The 21,023-nt window shown below is 32.3% G+C and overlaps 2 protein-coding genes across 2 annotated transcripts in view; one reads left to right on the forward strand and one right to left on the reverse strand.

The window, feature by feature from the left end:
* Positions 1-9,113: 9,113 nt before the first annotated feature.
* LOC102593259 (uncharacterized) lies at positions 9,114-11,591 on the forward strand. Its single transcript, XM_006351672.2, has one exon. The coding sequence runs from the start codon at positions 9,193-9,195 to the stop codon at positions 11,422-11,424; it is 2,232 nt and encodes a 743-aa protein (XP_006351734.1). The 5' UTR covers positions 9,114-9,192; the 3' UTR covers positions 11,425-11,591.
* Positions 11,592-15,710: 4,119 nt separating this feature from the next.
* Positions 15,711-21,023, reverse strand: part of LOC107061407 (ATP-dependent RNA helicase glh-2-like) — a 23,451-nt gene continuing 18,138 nt past the window's right edge. Inside the window, exon 4 of the mRNA XM_015310599.1 lies at positions 15,711-16,593. Within this exon, the coding sequence (XP_015166085.1) occupies positions 15,800-16,593 (794 nt within the window). The 3' untranslated portion in view covers positions 15,711-15,799. The remainder of the gene's footprint in view (positions 16,594-21,023) is intronic.

The raw sequence follows: 21,023 nt of genomic DNA on the forward strand, positions 1-21,023 counted from the left end.
TTGTTACAAATATAAAAATGTTATTTTTTTCGGAACAGACTTAAAAAGAAAATGAATTACGTATACAATTTGGGGTGGGAGTACTTCCTTTCGTTTTCTTTCTTTTCTTAGGATTTTTTTTTTTTCCTTTTTGCTTGACTTTGAGTTAGGGTGAGTCTTTTACGAAGATTCCTTTAATGGCCAAAAATACCAACCGAATTCCCATATATAGCCAAGCACACTGTAATTTTCCGTTTTCTTTCCTCTAATAGTAATTCGATAATAATAAATATCATTCCATTCCCTCCATCATTTTCACTTCTTTGCGTTTTGTTTGGGATTGATTTTTTTTTTAAAAATGTGTGTTACATAAATTAGAATAGAGTGATTGTTGTTTTTTTTTTCCATAAAAGTTATTTAACTATGATTTTAAACACGAAAATCACACAATTTAAAAATACTCAAATACATTAAAATAGTAGAGAAAAGGGAATAGTAATATATATGAAGGATTGTTTACTTTCTTCATGTGAGTTTGGGTTGGAGCTTTTAAATTGAATATTTATTTATTCTATTTTTAAAAAGAGTAAAAATTGAGTTATACATTAGAAAGTTAGTATTTTCAAGTGATGTGATTTTTGTGTTGGTATACTCAAATTTTACTGATTTTTGTGTTAGATTTGATAGATAAATGACTTTTAAAAAGATATAATATGTTATTGTTATGTGACTATTTGTGAAGTTTACCCTTTTAATACATAGTGGCTCATTTTTTAAACCTAAACTTAAACATGTTCAAATATAAAAAAAAACAATTCATACTAGGTCCGTACAAAGAGAAGAAATAAAACTAATCTGGACCTGATGTGTCCAAACCTTGATAATTTAACATGGTAAAGATATAAATTGAAGAATTACTACTTACGGTACTAATTAATTATAATTTAGTATCATATAAAAGATATCAGTCATATATTATTTAGTAGATATAGAGACGTATCTAGAATATATGATACGTATTCGATATAATCTAATAGTTTTGTTCAAATCTTATATATATAGAGAGAGAATTCTACATTGGTTCGTTAAGAGATAGGTAGTCTCTTTAAAATTACTTGAATAATCCTTACCTCTACTTACATAGTATCAGGGCAGGATACATTCCAAATTTCATGATTTTCAATATTGGGCCTCTAGAATAAATTGTTCACGCTCTAGATATCTAGCTCTCAGAGAGATAGGTTGAAGAGCCCCTTTTTGAACTACCTTTCGGATTAAGTTAAAGCTCAAAAAATCTATTTCTTTACCATAGGTATAAAAACGTAAATTCAAAATCAGCTAGTTATGATAACACTTATAAGGGCATTGTAGATACTATTATCTGATCGATTTCAATTTATATGATTCACTTTTTTCTTCGCCAAATAAATAGTGAATAGAAAAGATGAGATAAATGTGTGGGTAAGATAAGTGGGGAAATTTTACCGTACAGGTGAGAGGTGAGAGGTGAGAGGTGAGAGATGAGAGATGAGAGATGAGAGATGAGTGGAGAAATATGAAGACGAAATTTATGACTTTATTGTACCCTCGTACCTGTCAATGCTCCCCACTCTCTTCGTTTAATCTTACACAACCCACGCACCTTAGGGTCCTACATACAAATAAATACATGTAGTTTTCTGATCCAGCTGACCTCATACCCACTTGCTCTACTCACCCAAAATATAGTAGTAGTAACCAGCAGATTCCAAAATCTATATATATACATGGGGAGTACAACATTCAGCTATTTTTAAAAAAAATTATTTTCTTATATATGATATGTAGTGATGGGGTTTTAAAATGTTGATTCTTTGTTCCGTCTTTAATCTACCATGTCATTAATGATAGATAAATCCAATTTCATTCAATTTATTCCTTCATTTGAAATTGAGACGAGGGCAGATCAGGTGGAGGTGGAGGGTAGGTACGATACAATGTGATCGACTTGTTTTTTCTAATTTTATTAGAGAATTTTTTTAATTATTATTTTCAAGGAGTTGATATTTTTCATAAATTTTGACGAGAAAACACACTCTAAGCTACCAGTTGGCCGTATATTTGAATTTGAAATATTAGTTTCTAATTTTATATTTTTGAAAATTTCAACATCTGGTTGGACATATATTTAATTTAGAAATTTTTGAACCTTTTTGAGTGAGAGAATAATTTCCTCAATTTTTGGTATGTTCTCTCTCTATATATATATTGCATATCAAAACCTTCAATTTTTTTTTTTTTTTAAAAACTTAAAATTGATTTGGCCGGTTGAATAGATTTTTTTTAAAATTATTGACACCCTTAATAAAACATTCACACAATATATAATCCTATGCTTGGCTAGAAAGATTAGAAAAAAAGAATTCTAGTTCATAACTTATGCAGTGTACAATTGATCGTAAAACAAAACAATTCGTGCATAATTTTATTTAGTGCTTGGTTGGCATGAATATATTTAGAGACTAAATAAGAATTATTTACATCACAATTTTTTTTGTAGTTTTTGTGATTATTAATTTGATTGGATTTATCTATTTTCCGTGAAAGGAAGCATATGCATATATCCATCAAAAGGGTAAATAGTATTTATCAAAGTATATATTCGAATTTTAATAACTTATAATCGAAAATTTTGTTATATGCGCCTGAGATTTTGTGTCTCCTTTATGAGGAGGGGACCATTTAGTACATACACCAAGATAATATCTTAATAAGAAATACAAAAGTCTGATTAGTCATAATTAAACTAATATTTTGATACCAATTCATTGGTGCAAACTATCTGTCTATTTGGCCATTAGGGAAGTTAATGAGAGCGCCGAAGATTCAATTTAATTTAATTGACTTTTAATTTAGCTAATGGGCTACAAGATCTTCGAACGCAACGTCATCAAGATATTTTTAATAACTTAAGAAATTTTAGGTTCAAGTTATGAAAACGAAAAAAATATCTATTAGTATCAAACATAAAATGGAAATATTCACCTACCGCCACCCCTTCACCAACAAAAAAGAAAGAAAAAGGAAATCATATGTTGAAGGACAAAAACTAGTGATATTGTCTGTATTCCCTTTTATTTTATTTATATCTTAAGAGTGCAACGTAATTTTTTGAATGCAGTGATCTTAAATTAATGATGTGTACATCATATGAAAAATATTACCATTTAAGTTTTGTGATTTTAAACATGTCATGAATGTAATTTCTATAGGGATGTAAATGAATATTCTTATTAATCATAAAAAAAATTAATCTAAGATTTTCATTTGATTAGTTCGATATTTAAAGTTTTCAACATTAAATTTCATCATATTTCTTAACTTATGGTTTTTCTTTCTTTCTACTTTAGGAGAATCAATAGTTTTATCATGTACCCTCAATCTACTGGTTAATCTTGAGCAAGCCTTACTTGTCTATTTATGAATTCAAATCTTATAGTTATCGAAGTTTTATTATTTTTCACATATATATATTTATATGTTTCACAAGTATGCAAATAGCTGGAAACTTAGAATAGCTAAGCCTATATCCCCTACTTTAGGAATGGGCTTTGGTCCATCTGCTTTGTAGTCACAACTCAGGACATCTTTTAAGGCCCAATGCTTTGCAACTGCTGACTACAATTAGTGTAAGATATTCTTGTTCCTTATTAGCATTTTATTTAGGGAAAATTGTATGAAATAACAAACTATTAATTCAAATTAAATATTATAGCCATAGTTTAATTTATTTGTAATTCGCAGCAAGCATCCCATTTTTTTTCCATCTGGTTCGGTATACAATTAGCCATTTTCGGTATACAATTACTCATTCGGTATACAAATGTATAAAATGCGTTTGTGTTTGTATAAAGCGAGAGAAAAATGTATATACAAATACATATATTTTCGCCTTATACACTTATAATTATATAAATGCAGATATTATACAACTTACAATGTATAAATGAATTTATACAAAACTGAACAATTTGTATAAAATTGGATATATCTAGCGAATTATACAAATCAAAAGCTCCATAGCAAACATAAAATTTGTTATGGAGCGTAATTATGCAAACTATAGCTATAACATACAAATATAATTTTTATGTTTGCTATATGTGAAAGTTGCTCTTTTATTTAAGGAAAATTACGTGTATAAGCAAATATATACTAGTTAATTAGCTAACATAGCTATAGTTTACCTTAATTGCAATTCGCGACCTACTTTTAGCTATAATTACGCGGCTCAGCTTTTTAGTTTTGTATAATTCGCACGTTTGTATAATATAATTTGTATAATTCAAAATTTGTATCTCTTTACACTTGTGATGTTAGTAATTGTATAAATTTGTTATTTCAAGTTTATACAACAATAACTGAATTATATAAATGTACCTGCGAATTATACAAATGAGGTAGTTTAAACTATAGCTATAGTCCGTAAATATGCAAACTATAGCTATGGAGCATAATTAAGTTTATTATAGTGGCTATTTGCAAAAATTCCCCTATTATTTATCAAGAAAATGGAACATTTTGCAACTTCAAAATATTTCTGAAATATTGGCATACAAGGTTTTAAAAAAAAACTCCAATACTTGTTGACATTCAATAGTTGGCAGAATATATTCCCCACACACACCTTGTGCTCAATAGAAGGGAAAACAAAGCACACCAAAATGAACCAACAAAAATAAGGCCTGTTGACTAAAACTTTCTTCATATAGCCATGGACTTGAATTTTACATGTAAAAAAGAAGACAAAGAGTTGGATCGGTTGATAATGGATGATCAACTTGACAAGCTCTATCAAGCTTTTAATAATTATAAGAAAAAGAAGTCGATAGATGATGTAGATCCTAAAGACTTTATGGACAATTACTTTGCGCAAAATAATTATGATTATCTTCACTATGATGCACAATCCAGTATTATGCAAATTTCTAGGGACTTTGAAGTGTTTGAAAGTACAGAGTTGCCTTCAACAACCAAAACATCAATAGATTTCAATAATAATAATAATATGGATCAATTGGAAGAAAATGTAGAGGAGTTTGAAAAGATGATCGAAGAAATGAACTATAGCAATGTGCATCCATCTAACAATCCTTTTGGATGCTTTAGTAACAACGTTTATGAAGGAGATGGCATGGCAAATTATGATACTAGTATTATGCAAATTTCCAATGATTTTGAAAGAAGAAAACTCACTCCAGCTACAAAAACATCAACAAATTTAAATGAGAATATTGATGTAGTTGAGAGTCCTGAAAGGATGATTGAGGAAATGGCCTCGCAATACACAAGTATTAGCAATGCACATCATGATTCCTCGAGCCCTGTTATAAGGTACTTTTTCTGTGGCCAAACAAAGGCTAACAACCATCGCAGAAAGAGACAGAAGAGGAAATACAGAGGAGTCGTCATGAGTGAAGAACAAAGGCTTCTCAAAATGGCTAAACAAAAAATTAAAAACAGAGAAGTTGCTGCTAGAACACATGAGATGAGACTGGTAATTAAGCTATTTAATTTTCATGACTTTCTATTATCCCAATAAATTTTTACACTCTCATTCTGTTTTATAAGGCTCGTGAAGCATATTTGGAGTCTCAACATTTGGAGCTTCTCATGGAGAATGATTTCTTGAAAAAAATGGTTATGGTAAAATTTATTGACGATAATTCTTCACTATTTTTGTATAAATATGATACTTAGACCTAATTCAACACCAAAACTACTTCACAAGAGAGGACAGACCACTAGGTCATTCCTCAGCCAATGTGTGACTTTAACCCACTCTAACACCTCCTTCACGCTCTGGCCCAACTAGAGCAAGGATCAGGCATGAAGGGTATGTTAGAGTGAGTTAAAGTTTCACATTGACTGGGGAATGAATTGATAGTCTGCTTTTATGAACTTGGACAATCCTCTTCTCATAAATTAGCTTTTGGGATTGAATTATTAGGTCCAAGTATCATATGTTTACAATTTTGTTATTTCAACTTGAATTAAGTATTAGTTTCTTAAAGAACTTTCACATCACTTTCTCTTTGTTAACCAGTTTTTGGAAGATCATAAGAGAGTAAATGTGCCGCCTGAACCATTGAGGAGGACCATCTCAGGACCAATGTTGATCCAATGACATTAGTGTACTTGGAATTGAATGGAAAAGAAAAAGTTAGGTACACGAAGAACACAAAGAGGAAACGCAAGAAATGTTGTTTTTCTTAACAAAAACCTATCCTTTGTTTGGGCTTACTACTACTATTTAGTATCGCAGAAATATTGATAACGAATATTTTTCATTTAATTACACGTTTCCTAATTATTTAATAATAGATTGGTCTTCTTAATTTTTGTTTTTCAAATAGATTTAGTTATATCTTTAGCAATTGATTTTACACTTAGTTGGGAACAAGTTCTTTAAAAGCGTGTGGCATAAATGGCGAAAAAATTATTTATATTAAAGGATAAAAAAATTACAGATTAGCACAAATTGAAGTAAAAGTGCAAATGACCCAACTCCTTACAATTTTTTTTTTTTAAAAATTTGCAGACCGTAAGACTTTGGTTCAAAGTGACCGATTAATATTGGCACCACTGAGCTTCATCTGTCTAATTTTTTTCACACTTTTTCAGTACATACGTGTTTTATAAATGTCATCAACCCAAAAAAAGGTCATTCATAACAAATCACCATATTTTGGGTGGTTTTAATTTTTGTCCTTCAATAGTTAAAGGGAATTTTTTTTTAGGAATCACATAGTTTTAATATGAAATTACAATCTATCCCTATTTAGTTTGTAATTACATTAATCTCTGAAAAAGTAAAACAAACCGGATACATAATATGTAGCTCGGATACATTAAAAACTAGCTCGGATACATTATAAAATAATTTAGAATTAGGAGAAAAAAGGGATTTTAGAGGTTTTTAGAAATAGAAGGGAATATTAGAAATAAGGAAAACATAAGACGTGTATTTCAGTAATTTTTCCAAAAAAGAAAGGTGGTCTGATAGATTCCTGACATCATAAATTATATATCTATTCGTATCATAATATATCACAAGTTATGTCATAAAAAGTATAATAAATTATGTCATATTACATTACTTAATTTCCATAGAACTTATATCGAGCAGAGCAAAACTTAGTTCCTACATAATAAAAAATTCTCTAAACTTATGCCGAGCGAATTAAACGATAAATGAGAGCACTTTGATCTATAAATTTTATGAAATAAGAAGCAAAGACAAAAATTAATGACCATGATATTTGTGAAAAAACTTGAAAACAAGAATGGGCTTGGATCAATCTGTACTGGGCCTTTCATCATCTAAAGTGGGCCGAAACTTCAACTTCAAAATAATATTTTACAATTGTAAACTTGCAGATTGATGACAGAATGCCAACACTTTATTTATCATGTTTCACTGAATTTCGTTAAAACAGATGAAATATCTTGATTTAATTATATATTAAGTAGTATATAATTAGGAATAAAATGGGAGATTGAGTGAAAGTCATATTGATATAAAATGCAACCGTTACAAGTTGTGATTCTTAACTATTATTTGACCATAACTTCTTCTAGCTTCTTTTGTCGCTACCCAAAAAATTTCTTGTATAAATGGATTCAATTTTATATGTATACACTTTTTTTTTAATTTATACAATACATTTTAAGATTTATTCTTAATTGGTTAACCGATAAGGTATATAAAGACACTTAGACTAAAGGTTTCACTTCATTTCTCATATATCTCATGCTCAATAGTCAATTCTTAAAAGTTTGTCCCCATTGGTACAAACAAGAAGCAACTTCATGTATCACAACCAAAATTTGGCCATTTTTAAGCGGTTAACGATCAATAATCGATATCTTAATAATTTAACATATCTACAAATTGATAATCGATAAGATGAATCGATAGCATTCAAAATCGAATTAAACCACACGATTAACACTCATACATCTAAAAGTTGGACTAATATGTAACCAAATAGATCAGTGAAATTTTTGTCAAAATATATTTCAAAACAATATTTGATAATAACCATAATAAAGATAACGAAAATTTTATTAGATAGTTATACATATTATAAAAATACAAACAGAAAAATTTAAACTTAGTAAGTATTAAACGTGTTTGAATCATTAAACATTTTTTAGCCAATTTAATTCAAATAACTTCTAAGTGATTCAATAACTTATTCATTTTAATCTGTTCAAATTAAATTCATCCCGCTTTTTTTTGACACTCCTAATTGTTATGTTGCTAAATGACACTCCCTCTGTCTACTTTTAATTGTCATGCTGCGAAAATCAATTTAACTAATTTTCAAAGTTAAATTAGATTACATTAATTCGATATTTTAAACAAAAAATTTAGATATTTAAAAACTATATGAAAGTATTATAAATTTCAATTTTTTGCATATTAATATGATAAAAAAATACCTCGTAAAATGTTAGTTAGAGTGGTCGGTAGCATGCAAATTCACTAACTTTTCTCGAATTGGAAAATAGTCAACCATGCAACACTCTTCTTTTTCTTTCTAGAAGAGCTAGATATTTACCACACTATACAATTAGGGAAAAGAAAAAAGAAAAATATGGAGTAAATTATTTTCTACTATTATTAAACTGTCTTTCCACTTTAAATTATTAAGCTACCACGTGTGAATCGTTCATTGTTCAACTGTTTGTATAGTGCAATAAATTTTACCCCTATATACTGCTAAATATTAATTAAATATCTTAATATAGATATATATAATTTTAACTTAAGTTACTACTAATTGATAGCTTAATTTAACTCACTTTGCTTTTAGTGATTAAGTATAGTTTTGAGATTACTTCCATGAATCCTAGAAATAACAGATATCCCTATAATCTTATTGAAACAAATCACAACGGATAGTTAATTAACAAATAAAGTATGTTTTACCACAGTAAACATTTTTAATTTTACCTTTTTACCCTTTTATCTAAGGGTATTTTCATTGTTATAAAGTGTACAAACACGTGGCCTTTATGTCATTTTGTATCTAATAACTTGTGTCCTTTTTCATAGCAGTTAATATAGTACTGCTACACTTAGTTTCTCTCTCTTTTCTTTCTTCTTCACTTCAATTTCTTCATTTCTTGGAACTTAAAGTTGAAAAAAAAAAAATTTACTCAAAAATGGAACATCCATTCTTCATGAACGGCGCCGGAAATACGTCGAGAGCGGAGGCGATACGGTGGTTATCAATCGCGGAGAAACTATTAACTAACCGTGACCTAGTTGGGAGCAAATCATTTGCGACCCGGGCCCATGAATCCGACCCGACCCTTTTACCTGCCGACCAAATTCTTGCCATCGTTGACACCCTAATCGCCGGCGACAAGCGGATCAACAACCAGCATCTTGACTACTACTCTATTCTTCAAATTCCTTCGAACCAAACCCATGATTCTGAACTTATCGCTAATCAGTACCGACGTCTTGCGCTCCTATTGAACCCTCAGAAGAACAATTTCCCTTTCTCTGACCATGCTTTTCATCTTGTTGTTGATGCTTGGTCTGTTCTTTCAAACGCTTTTAGGAGAAGTGTTTATGATAAAGAAATTGGGTTTTTTCTTAACCTTAACCCTGTGTCGTCTCCTCCTCCACCTACTAATAACCCAGTTGGTTTCATGCAACAAAGTTCTATGATTTTTCAGAGTCAACCACAGTCGCATCCGGTGAGTTCTGTTCCGAGTTCAAGCAGAGAGCGGCAGACTGTAACATTTCTTCAAGACCCACAACCCCAGTCAATGACTTCTGTGTCCAGCTTGACTAGAGAGCAGCAGCCGGTAACATTTCTGAGCAGAAATCAGACACAGCCAGTAAACTCTACCATGCTTAGTCCGGACAGAGAACAACACCCCTTTACCTTTGGGTCAAGTACCACAAGAGCGCAACAGCAAGTAGCTTTTGCAGAATCTACAAGAGGGCAACAACAAGTTGCTTTTGCAGAGTCGACAAGAGGGCCACAGCAAGTAGCTTTTGCAGAGTCGACAAGAGGGCCACAACAAGTAGCTTTTGTAAAGACGACAAGAGGGCAACAGCAAGTAGCTTCTGTAGAGTCGACGAGAGGGCAGCATCGAGTAGCGTCTATGGAGTCGAGAAGAGAGCAACAAGAAGTTGCTTCTGTACATCAGCAAGGTAATAAGCAGGCACCACAAAGAAACGAGGGCTTGTTGGGCAACAATCAAAATTTCTCTGCTAGTACTGGTAGAAATGTGAACAATGAGGGTTTGTTTGGGAACAATCAAAATCACTCTGTTAGTACTGGTGGTAATGTGAACGATGCGGGTTTGTTTGGAAACAATCAGAATCACTCTGCTAGTATTAGTAAAAATGTGAACAATGAGGGTTTGTTTGGGAACAATCAAAATCAGTCTGCTAGTACCAATAGAAATGTGAACAATGAGGGTTTGTTTGGGAGCAATCAAAATCAGTCTGCTAATACTAGTCACAACAATGAGGTTTTTTTTGGGAACAATCAAAGTCATTCTGTTAGTACTAGTAACAACAATGTCACGGGAAAAGAGAGGAGTGCAGATGCATCAAGTCATGCTGTTCCTAGTTTCTGGACTGCATGTCCATATTGTTATCTGATGTATGAGTATCCTTTAGAGTACGTGGATTGTACTTTGAGGTGTCAAAAGTGCAAGAGGGCATTTCAGGCTGTAAAGATTGCCTCGCCGCCGCCAATTATTGAGGGACAAGAAGCTTATTTCTGTTGTTGGGGATTTATGCCTTTAGGATTTTCCTTGGAGATTTTTAAGAAATACAAAGGCAATATTTCGAGCTGGACTCCATTTGCACCCATGTTTAATAAACATGGAGGTGTAAGAAAGCCAGCTGCTCCAAGAGTTTATATTGATGATTATGAGGATGTGTTTCTGGGATTATCAGAGTCGAGTGAGGAGTCAGATGAGGATTGGAAGGGTGATAATAAGATGAAGAAGGCAAAGAGTGGGAAACGAAAAAGTAAAAGGATTAGGAGAAAGAAGGCCAAGATACAGAAATCTGACAAGGGAAAAAATGTTGTAGTGAATGCTGGTGATGATGTGCAAGATGTTTCAGCGACTCAAGGGGGTGTAGAAGTGCCCAATGTTACAACAGCTCAGTCTAGCAAAAGAGCTGGTAACACAAGAAGGCAAGCTGGAAGGGTTACCAAAGATGTTGGGAAGTTGGATTTGAATGTTGAATTCAGTAATGAGGTTGAAGAGCCCCCTGCACCTGGGATGGGCCAAGGCAATGGAGCTGGAACAGGGGAGGATGGGAACATTGAAGGGATTGAGTTTTTTGAAGGTCTTGATGAATTCCTAAGCAGTCTTCCTATACTCAATGCTGTGGGTGATGATAAGGTTAAGGCTGCCTAGCGAAGTAAGGCATTTCTTTTGTTCTAGTTGTAGCTTCCTTTTGTCTTTTGTATGTTTTAGTAAGGGATGAAAAGCTACTCAGGCATTGGCCTTGATGTTTTCATTGTAATGCTAATGTATTGCTAGTTTGCATTGAAGTAATTGCAATAATCAGCTTTTTGCTCTAATCTCCATACTGCATCAGTTATCTTGGTTTTCTTATTGTATAGTTTAAATAATTTATGATCAGTTTCCTATGTTCCTAACTTTTAAAAGATCAAATAGGTTCTCAGAGGGCCTTGTTTGCCTGTTCTTTTTTTCCGTTCAGTTGTGCCACATAAGTTTTAACTTTATCTTGAACTCTGTTTGCTTGAAACTAAGTCTTTTATCTACTTATCTCAGGCAATTGATTGCTTTTAAGTATCCTTGTTGTTGGTTGTTTGGAGCTTAACCCTTGCAGCTTGCAAGTAATAGATTCATATAATTTTGATTTTTTTCCCTTGTGAGAAATGACGTCAACATTTTTGAATCTGTTAGGATAAATTTTTGATATATGCTAAGCTTCCATTTAAATAAAAGGGACTCGTCTGCCGCATACAATGTTACAAGTTTTTGCCCCATTTCTCTTTATACATGATTATAAGTCTTGGTTTTGGATCTTTTAAAAGCTTTGACAACAAATTTTCAAGGAAAAAATTGGCCATGGAGACAGATCTGGAAAAACTAAGGCTCCATTCGAAGTGCAATGTCTCTTGGTTGGCAGCAAATGAGGTTTGTTTGAGACGTGACAGCAAATGAGGTTTGTTTGAGACGTGACAATTTACAAGGAAGAGCTTCACATCACCAATAGGTGGTCTTTTTTTTTTGGGTAAGGTAATCAAATCATATTAGAAAAGCATTGCAAGAGAGCAAAAGAAGCTGCTTCAAACAAAACGTGAAGCAAACTTAGGCCTAAACCTGTAAAACAGCCAAAGAATTCCCTGAATATTCTACTAAGCTAAAGAAATGGAGCTAACAAATTCCAAAAAGTTATCCCCATTGTTTACTGGGGAAAGAAAGTGCCAACTGAATAAACATTCAAAACATCTAGCCTTGAGTGTGCTAGTAGGAGTTGAGATTCCATCAAAGCATCTGCTATTTCTCTCGTTCCAAAGACACCAAAAAATAACTATTGGGATCATTCTCCAGATTCTGTTGATGGTTTTATCTACTCTCCACAGTGACCAAATTACATAGGCATCTTTCATGGAGAAGGGCATTACCCATTGGAGCCCAGATAAAGGGTAAAACAAATTCCATAAGCCAACTGCTGCAGGGCAGTGCAAAAAGAGATGGTTTACAGTTTCATTGTCCTGCTTGCACAAGAAACATCTGTTGATGAGAATTATTCCTTTTCTCCTGAGATTGTCTTGTGTTAGGCAAGCCTCTCTAAGGGCATTCCAGGTGAAACAAGTGACTTTGAGAGGGAAGTAAATCTTGCATATTCCCAAGAACCAATTGTAACTTTTCTTCTGCAGCTGTTATATATTTTCTTGTTACACAAACTCTCAGTCAGTAATTCACCTTAATTTCATAGCTTAGTGCTGAAGTTTCAACGTACAATTTGAAGGGAAGTTTGTCATGCTTGCTTGTGTGGACTCTTCGCATGTGCCCGTCAACTATGGAAGGTTTCCAATCAGGTGAAGCCTCTGCAATTCACAGTGTGGCAAGTCCAGTGCCTTCTTAGTTCTTATGAAGAACAATTAGCTGTTCCAAATATTTGCCTTTGTTCCTTGTTGATAATCATGTTTTGTATTGCCAAGTGTGTATACATTTTGGGTTGCATTTTCAGTACATATATTTTGGTTCCTTTCTTTTGGTGCCAAAAATGGTCCGTTGGTGGCAAATTCAGATCATCATATTGGTGTTAATTCTCTTAAAGTGAGTAAGACTTGCCCCCATTAATCTTCTGACATGCGACTTTCTTGAATTTTCCTTACTTTTTTTCTTTTGTTTTTAGATTCTGCATTCCTGTCACCTTCATTCAGTAACAATGCGCATATCTTATATTCTTTAATTGTTTAGGAGAATGGAATTTGGTGCAACATGTAATCTCTCAATTAGCATGATGTTGCTGCAATATTATTTGGAGATCTATAAATAAATTATGGATTGGAATTCATTGATATCCAAAATCATGATAAGAACTTGTGAAATGGATTTATTTTACAACTTCTATGTGAAATTGGGATCTCATTAATTAACCTCGACGGAAATTTGTGACGATAATTAAACTTTATTCATTAACAATGAAGTTGCATGAGGTTCCTATTCAAATTCTCTTTTTATATACTTTCTTCTCTTTGCTTTCCTCGTTTCTTTGTCTAAGCTCTTGTTTTGGAGCTGGTGGTCGGGGAGTGACTTGTAGTGTCTGGTTCATTTTTCCATCTGAAATGATGGTTAAAGGATATTTCGACTTTGATTTCATTTTTATGCAGGTAGAGAACACACTTGTCATTGGTCGCAGGAGCTGTGTAGGTCCCTCCTAAAAAGATTATTCCAGAATAAATGGGCAATAGTTAGGAGAGGTGCGCCAGCGGCGAGTAGAAGCAAGGTTATTAGATACCTCAGGAAAGAGCGAATCGGATGATCGGGATGAGGGATGCCCCCTCTTCCCCTCACTCTCCTTTCCCTAATATGAACCTTGAGTCATCAAAGCCTTTCTGACTCGGCCTGGTCCGGTCGCCCTACTCGACTGGCGCTTCAAAAGGTGAAACTCTCGGTCGTAGTTTGGCAACCTATCTTCAGTAGGGGATTTATGACATAACGAGCACGTTAGATGATGCAAATTGAAGGTTGGCTAGATTCTCTCTTCTATTTATGTGTTTTCAGGTGACTCCCCACAACGATTGTGTGCAAAGTCAGATATAAACTTAGTTTTGTTATGATAAGTTCTTATATCACTTCCAACTTGGTTCAAGTTGGAGTTGGGTAAAGTTACTAAATTGCTGTTTCCAGCCTCAGTTTTAACCAGCGATACAACCTCTGTGAGAAGGTATGATCTCCTTTTCATTCTATTTATGTTGCAGTTATACTGAATCCACTTTTTCTTTTTCTAATAACAAAGAAATTCCGGAGGGCCAGTTAAACTGATTGCACACGAGGGATAACCACCAAAAATCTCAGGTGGAGATAAAAGCAGTTCTTATCCATTGGGACCATAAAATACACAGGCTTGTTTATTGACTTTGATTGGTTAAAACTTCAAAATGATATAGCTGCCGTTCTTTCATATGTTCAGAGTTCAGTAGCAAGTATTTCTTTTCTCTGTTTGGTTTCACTTTGAAAAGAAAAATTGTAAGTGCCTATGGTTAGTTTCAAAATATAACACATTTTACTCTACAAATGGCCAATATGGTTTAAATGGAAGATGCTGGTAGAAGTGTCATGAAACAAATGCATACTTTGAAGACTTGTAGCAAACAGGATTGAACGTTTTGTGTTGCATGCTTTAATAAGAATCCTAAAATGTGGTTTGGTAGTTGAAATGATTGCATGGAATAGGCACATGAGGATTCTAGTTGAGAAAGAATATGAGTATTCGATCCAAAGGTTTAAGCTGATGGGTGGAGTGGTCTAGGACATTATAAACATTTCTGTAAATCCTTACACATCCAACGAGTGACGAGTATATTTTAACACAATCCTGCATATGTAACCTGGTTATATGGTTTACCAGTGGACTGATTTTTATTTATTTTTGCTTTTTTCCACGAAGGCTGAAGAGTGGATATGAAGCAGAGTGAAGGAAGAGAGAAGCCTAGAGTGGCATGGCGGGATGATGGTTCGTAGAAGGATATTTGTCCAAAGCATAGAGTAGATAGAGAGAAACAGTTGTGAAGATTGATTTACCAGAAGTTTGAATATGGATACCATATGAGTGAATATGTCTCCAACCCATAATAGTGTGACAGGTTTACACTAATATGCAATTTAGGTCATCTACATTGACTTTTGACGTACCGTACCAAACTGCTATAAGCTAATTAGTTTGATGAGAAATTCAACTACTCAGATCACAAAATCCTAAAAGTCCTTGTAATTGCATTCTTAAAAACCTATATAAAGCAACAGACTTGAAGCCAATGACACATCCACTCTTATAAACATTATTCTTTCTTATAGCTTCTACCATCTGCAGAAAAATGGCTCAACATTACCACATATCATCTCTCTTACTGCTTACATTTCTCAATATATTCTTCATTCATGGCAACATAAGTGGCGCGACTGCACGCCACCTCCTTGAGACACCCGTTCCTGAGATACCTAAACCAGAACTCCCAAAAGTTCCAGCCTTGCCAAAGCTTGAAATCCCAACTGTGCCGAAGCCTCAGCTTCCAACCATACCAAAGCCTCAGCTACCAACTCTACCGAAGCCCCAGTTACCAACTTTGCCAAAGCCTAAGATGCCTGAGATCCCTACTATGCCAAAACCTGAGCTTCCTACTATGCCAAAGCCCGAGATTCCTTCAATGCCAAAGCTAGAGTTTCCTCCCTTGAAAAAGCCAGAAATCCCACCAGTGCCTAAGACTGAGGTTCCTCCGGCTATGAAAAAGCCTGAAGTTCCAACTCTACCAAAGCCTGAGCTACCGAGTCTGCCAAAGCCAGAAATTCCACAACTACCAAAGCCAAAAGTCCCAGAACTTTCAAAGCCAGAAGTCCCAACTATGCCAAAACCGGAAATCCCAGAACTACCAAAGCCAAAAGTCCCTGAGCATCCAAAGTTAAATATCCCAACAACGCCAAAGCCTGAAATCCCAGAACCAAAAGTCCCAGAGCTTCCAAAGCCTGAAATACCAACTACGCCAAAGCCTGAAATACCAGAATTACCAAAGACAAAAGTTCCAGAACTTCCAAAGCCAGAAATCCCAGAATTACCAAAGCCAAAAGCCCCAGAGCTTCCAAAGCTAAAAGTCCCAACAATGCCAAAGCCTGAAATCCCAGAACTTCCAAAGCCAAAAGTTCCAGAGCTTCTAAAACCTGAAGTACCAACTATGCCAAAGCCTGAAATTCCGGAACTACCAAAGCCAAGAGTCCCAGAACTTCCAAAGCCTGAAGTACCAACTACGCCAAAGCCTGAAACCCCTGAACTACCACAGCCAAAAGCCCCAGAGCTTCCAAAGCTAAAAATTCCAACAATGCCAAAGCCTGAAATCCCAGAACTGCCAAAGCCTAAAGTCCCAGAGCTTCCAAAGCCTGAAATCCCAAAACTTCCTAAGCCAGAAGTACCAACTATGCCCAAACTTGAAATCCCAGAACTACCAAAGCCAAAAATCCCAGAGCTTCCAAAACTAAAAGTCCCAACTATGCCAAAGCCTGAAATTCCAGAACTTCCTAAACCAACTCTTCCTTCACTTTCTCCACCATACAAACCCGCTACTCCTTGAGTAAATTATATGCTACTTTCACTCTATTAGGAAGTACCCAACTAATATTTTGCGATTTCCATCTTAGTCTATGAAGCTTGCGACCTGAGCTGTGACATGGAGATAGTATTGGATACTTTCTGCTAGGAGTAGAAATTGTAATTCTTTTTTAGTAGTATTTGAATTGAATGTACCATGTTTGATGTGTCGTTATATTACGAGTATTTTATTACTTTCTATCAATACAGTATGTGTAATATAGCTCTGATCGATGTTACTTTGGTTTAATTCGGGCTAATATTTCAAAAGGTCAGATTTAGAAATTTATCTAGTAAAATCATCAAATTTTGTTTTATATTAGTAAAATCACTCAATTTGGCATTTGTATTAATAAAATCACTCAACTAAATTTATTATAAATTATATGACATTATATTTATTGATCCTCGTACAACTAGACCCAAATTTATTCACAATTTTACCCATCAACTCAATTAAAAAACTATGTTTTGTTACTTGACAATCTATGCATTCCAAATGGTTCGTGAGCATGGGCCAATGGCCATGGGATCAAACCCCTTCAGTGGGCAAGTTTATTAGCTAATGCAGATTGTTGCTTGTTATCTTTCTTTGGATCCACTCGATCCTCACTCTCTGTCAGGCTATGGACGATAAACATTAAAACATAGACAAGTTGAAGAGCACGATAAGAGTTCTGTCAATCCAGCGACCACAATGTGTTGGGTTTATTAATTGGGTTAATGGGTAGAATTGTGAATGAATTTGTTTCTAATTGCATGCGGATCAATTAAAGCTATATCATATATTTAATTAATGACAAATTTAGTTGCATAATTTTATTGATACAAACACCTAAGTTGAGTAATTGCTAGATAAAATTTCAAAATTGAATAATTTTTTGAGATATTAACTCGTTCGTCTCCATTTTTCTTTCCTAATTTGTAGTAAGCAATTTCTTACATCACATTTCAAGATTCTAGATGTGCCGACCATACCAAAGCCTCAAAATCCTATATTATACCAATACTTGAAGTATTAACTATACCAAAGAAAAAAAATGTACTAATAAACTTCTCTTAATTTTAGAAATTTATATATGGTGACGTTTGTTTTTTTCTTTGCTTTGGTAGGTGATTACTGGTGATTTAATAAATTCTCAAAGAATAAAACATATACGGTTAAGATGGAAGAGTTTCATTGTATATATAGATTCATTGTACATATAGAATTAGTTGACTCTTTCATTGCCACTATTATTTTTGAAATAAGATCTAATCAAATTAATTGATGAAAAAAAGAGAGTATGTTTTTATTATGTCTAATTTAGGAATTGAGATTTATTGACAACGAAAATATGAAATTTTTATTCATACAACTTTCTTGGATAAACTCATTATATTCTCTTGACTTTGAGGAATGTTGAAGAACTGAAAAAGCTCCTTAGTGGTGTTTTTTCCCCACATAATAATCCTATTCAATTGCCTAAAAAGGCTTTTGCTAATCAAAAGGTTTAAATTTTCACAATTTATTTATTTAATTTTATAATAAATCAATGCATAATTATTAATTTATTTAATGTTTATTAAATTATACATTTAAATTAGTTATAATTCATATCTCTTCATCTTATTTATAACTTTACTCTTAAATATCCATTTATATTTTTTTGTGTATTTCATTTTCATAATTCTTTAAAAAAATTAATTCATATTAAAAAATTTATAATAACAAGGACATAATTAAGAAGTTCAAAAGTTTTTTTTAAAAAAAGAATTAAGAATTTGTATGGAGAATCAAGGACTACTAATAAAAAAGATACAGAAAATTAAAATATACAAAAATATACTAAAAAAAACTATAGTCGCGCAAAACACGACAATTTCACTAATTTATGTCATAAAATTTGAAATCACCCAATGAAATCAAATGAACAAGATAGACAACACGACGTACAAGCTACGCCAACCGCATCTTATAAATAGTGGTTCGCAATGATCAGTCCTGCCTCTAAACTCTAACGTTAATTTTTTCTCTATGCTATTTATCACTATTAAGTCTTCCATCACCCTTTTCTTCTTCAACATAGAATCACACACGTACTAATCAAGAAAGAAGAATTGCGGTAATTTCAAGAAAGGTCATATATATATATTTTTTTAAAAGATCAATATCCCTCGAAAACACTTGTTACTTGTAGAATTTGAAAAGCATGCTAATGTTATTAAGTCCATTGTTCATGAATCAATATATATATCTAAGCAATCCTATGTGGCACCTCTCTATGGCCACCATTCTGATATTATTTTTTTCTCAATTTTTTGATTTTTTTTTATTCATTTCAATAATCTATTAAATACCTCTAATGCATCATTAACCTACAATTAAAGAGGATAATGAAAAGTTTTAACATAAAGAATATCTTTATTGTTGCAATAGAGAATGAAGAGTTGTAATTGTTGTCAAGAACTTATTGCAATCAATTAATTAAAAATCTATATAAAAAAAATAGGTAGAATAGCACATAATCTGAACCATGTAATCTGAAGATAAATTGACAAAATGGAAGAATCTTTGCAAGAGAAGATGTACTACTCAAGGTGAATTGAATTTTTAAAAGCTTCACTATCTCAGATAAATCGAATTTTTGATTTGTTTATATATAAAATTAGGCAGGAAATCACATAAGCAGAAGGTAAATTAACAAAATGAAAGAATCATTGCAAGAGAAGATTTCTTGCTCCAGGTAAATTAAAATTTTGAAAAGCTTTATTACCTCAAATAAATAAATTTTTTTGTTTTTGTTTATACAAATGACATTAGGCAGAAGAGCACATAATGCACAGGTAAATTAACAAAATGGAAGAATCATTACAAGAGAAGATTTACTACTTCAGGTAAATTCATTTTGCTTTCTTTTATAAATAAAAATTATGCAAAAGATAAAATAGAGAACTCATAGCAATAGAAGGTTTTACTACCTTAGATAAATCGATTTTTTTGATTTGTTTGTATAAATGAATTCATTAGAATATACCTGTGTCGATTTGATCATTTTATGCCAGCAAGAATTATTATAGACGAATCTAGCAAAACAAGAACGAAATTCTATTTAGGAATTCATTATACCGAAGATCTAAAGACATCAAAATATCCTCTAACATTCAATTTGTGAACCGTGAAAATGATGCCCACCATGAAGTATTATTTCTCTCATTCTAATCTTTTTTATTTACAAATAATGAGTATAGAGAGTACTGAAATGAAATGAAAAGTTATAAGGACAATAAATTTTTTATTCTCTTTTATGACAGTAAAAAATATAGATAAAAGTAAGAAGATAGTAATAAATTGAGTAAAAAGTAAAAGGAAAGAAAAAATTTAAAAGAACTACCATAAAAAGAAAACACGAAAAAAGGAAAAGAAGTTAAAAGAGTTACTTTTTTTTTTTACTTTATTTGTAGTCACTTCTCTCTCTTTCTACTTTTTTTATTTAACATTTGAAATATGAAATTATAAAAATATATCAATTAAACTTAATATATATAACTACTTAAAAAGTAAATAAGATTATAGTTTATAGTATTTTTTGAATTTTCTTAACATAGTACATAAATAACAAAAATATATATGAAGTCAAGAATAGGAGAAAAAAAAACTAATTATAATATTTAGTCAAAGAGATATTTTTGGCAAATTTTATAGATCAAAAGGAAAAAAAATAAGGAAAGAATAATTTTTTCTTGAATAATAATAAATTATGATAATAAGGAAGAGAGATGGATGATATTATTTTTCTTTAAAATTTAAAAAAAAATAGAAGATAGAAAGAGGAATTTAAGAAAAAATAATAAATAGTAGTAATATGAGGAGAGAGATAAATAAAGTATTTATTTTTTTTAAAAAAAATTAAACTGATTTTATAGATCAAAAGAAGAAATTTTTTTGTGAATAATAATAATAAATCATGACAATAAGGATATGTTTAAGGAGGAGAGATAATGAAAATTTTCATTTAAAAAACTACTAAAAAAGTAAAAAAAAAATTAAAAAAAGAAATAAATTGTAGTAATGATAAGGAGGTATGGAAGGCAATAAATCTTAATAATGATGAGAAGAGAGATAAATAAGGTAGATATATTTATCATAATTATGTTAAAAAAATATTATATTAAATAAGACACTATTTTATAA

This window comes from Solanum tuberosum, unplaced genomic scaffold, assembly GCF_000226075.1.
Source record: "Solanum tuberosum cultivar DM 1-3 516 R44 unplaced genomic scaffold, SolTub_3.0 scf00136, whole genome shotgun sequence".
NCBI lineage: Eukaryota > Viridiplantae > Streptophyta > Magnoliopsida > Solanales > Solanaceae > Solanum > Solanum tuberosum.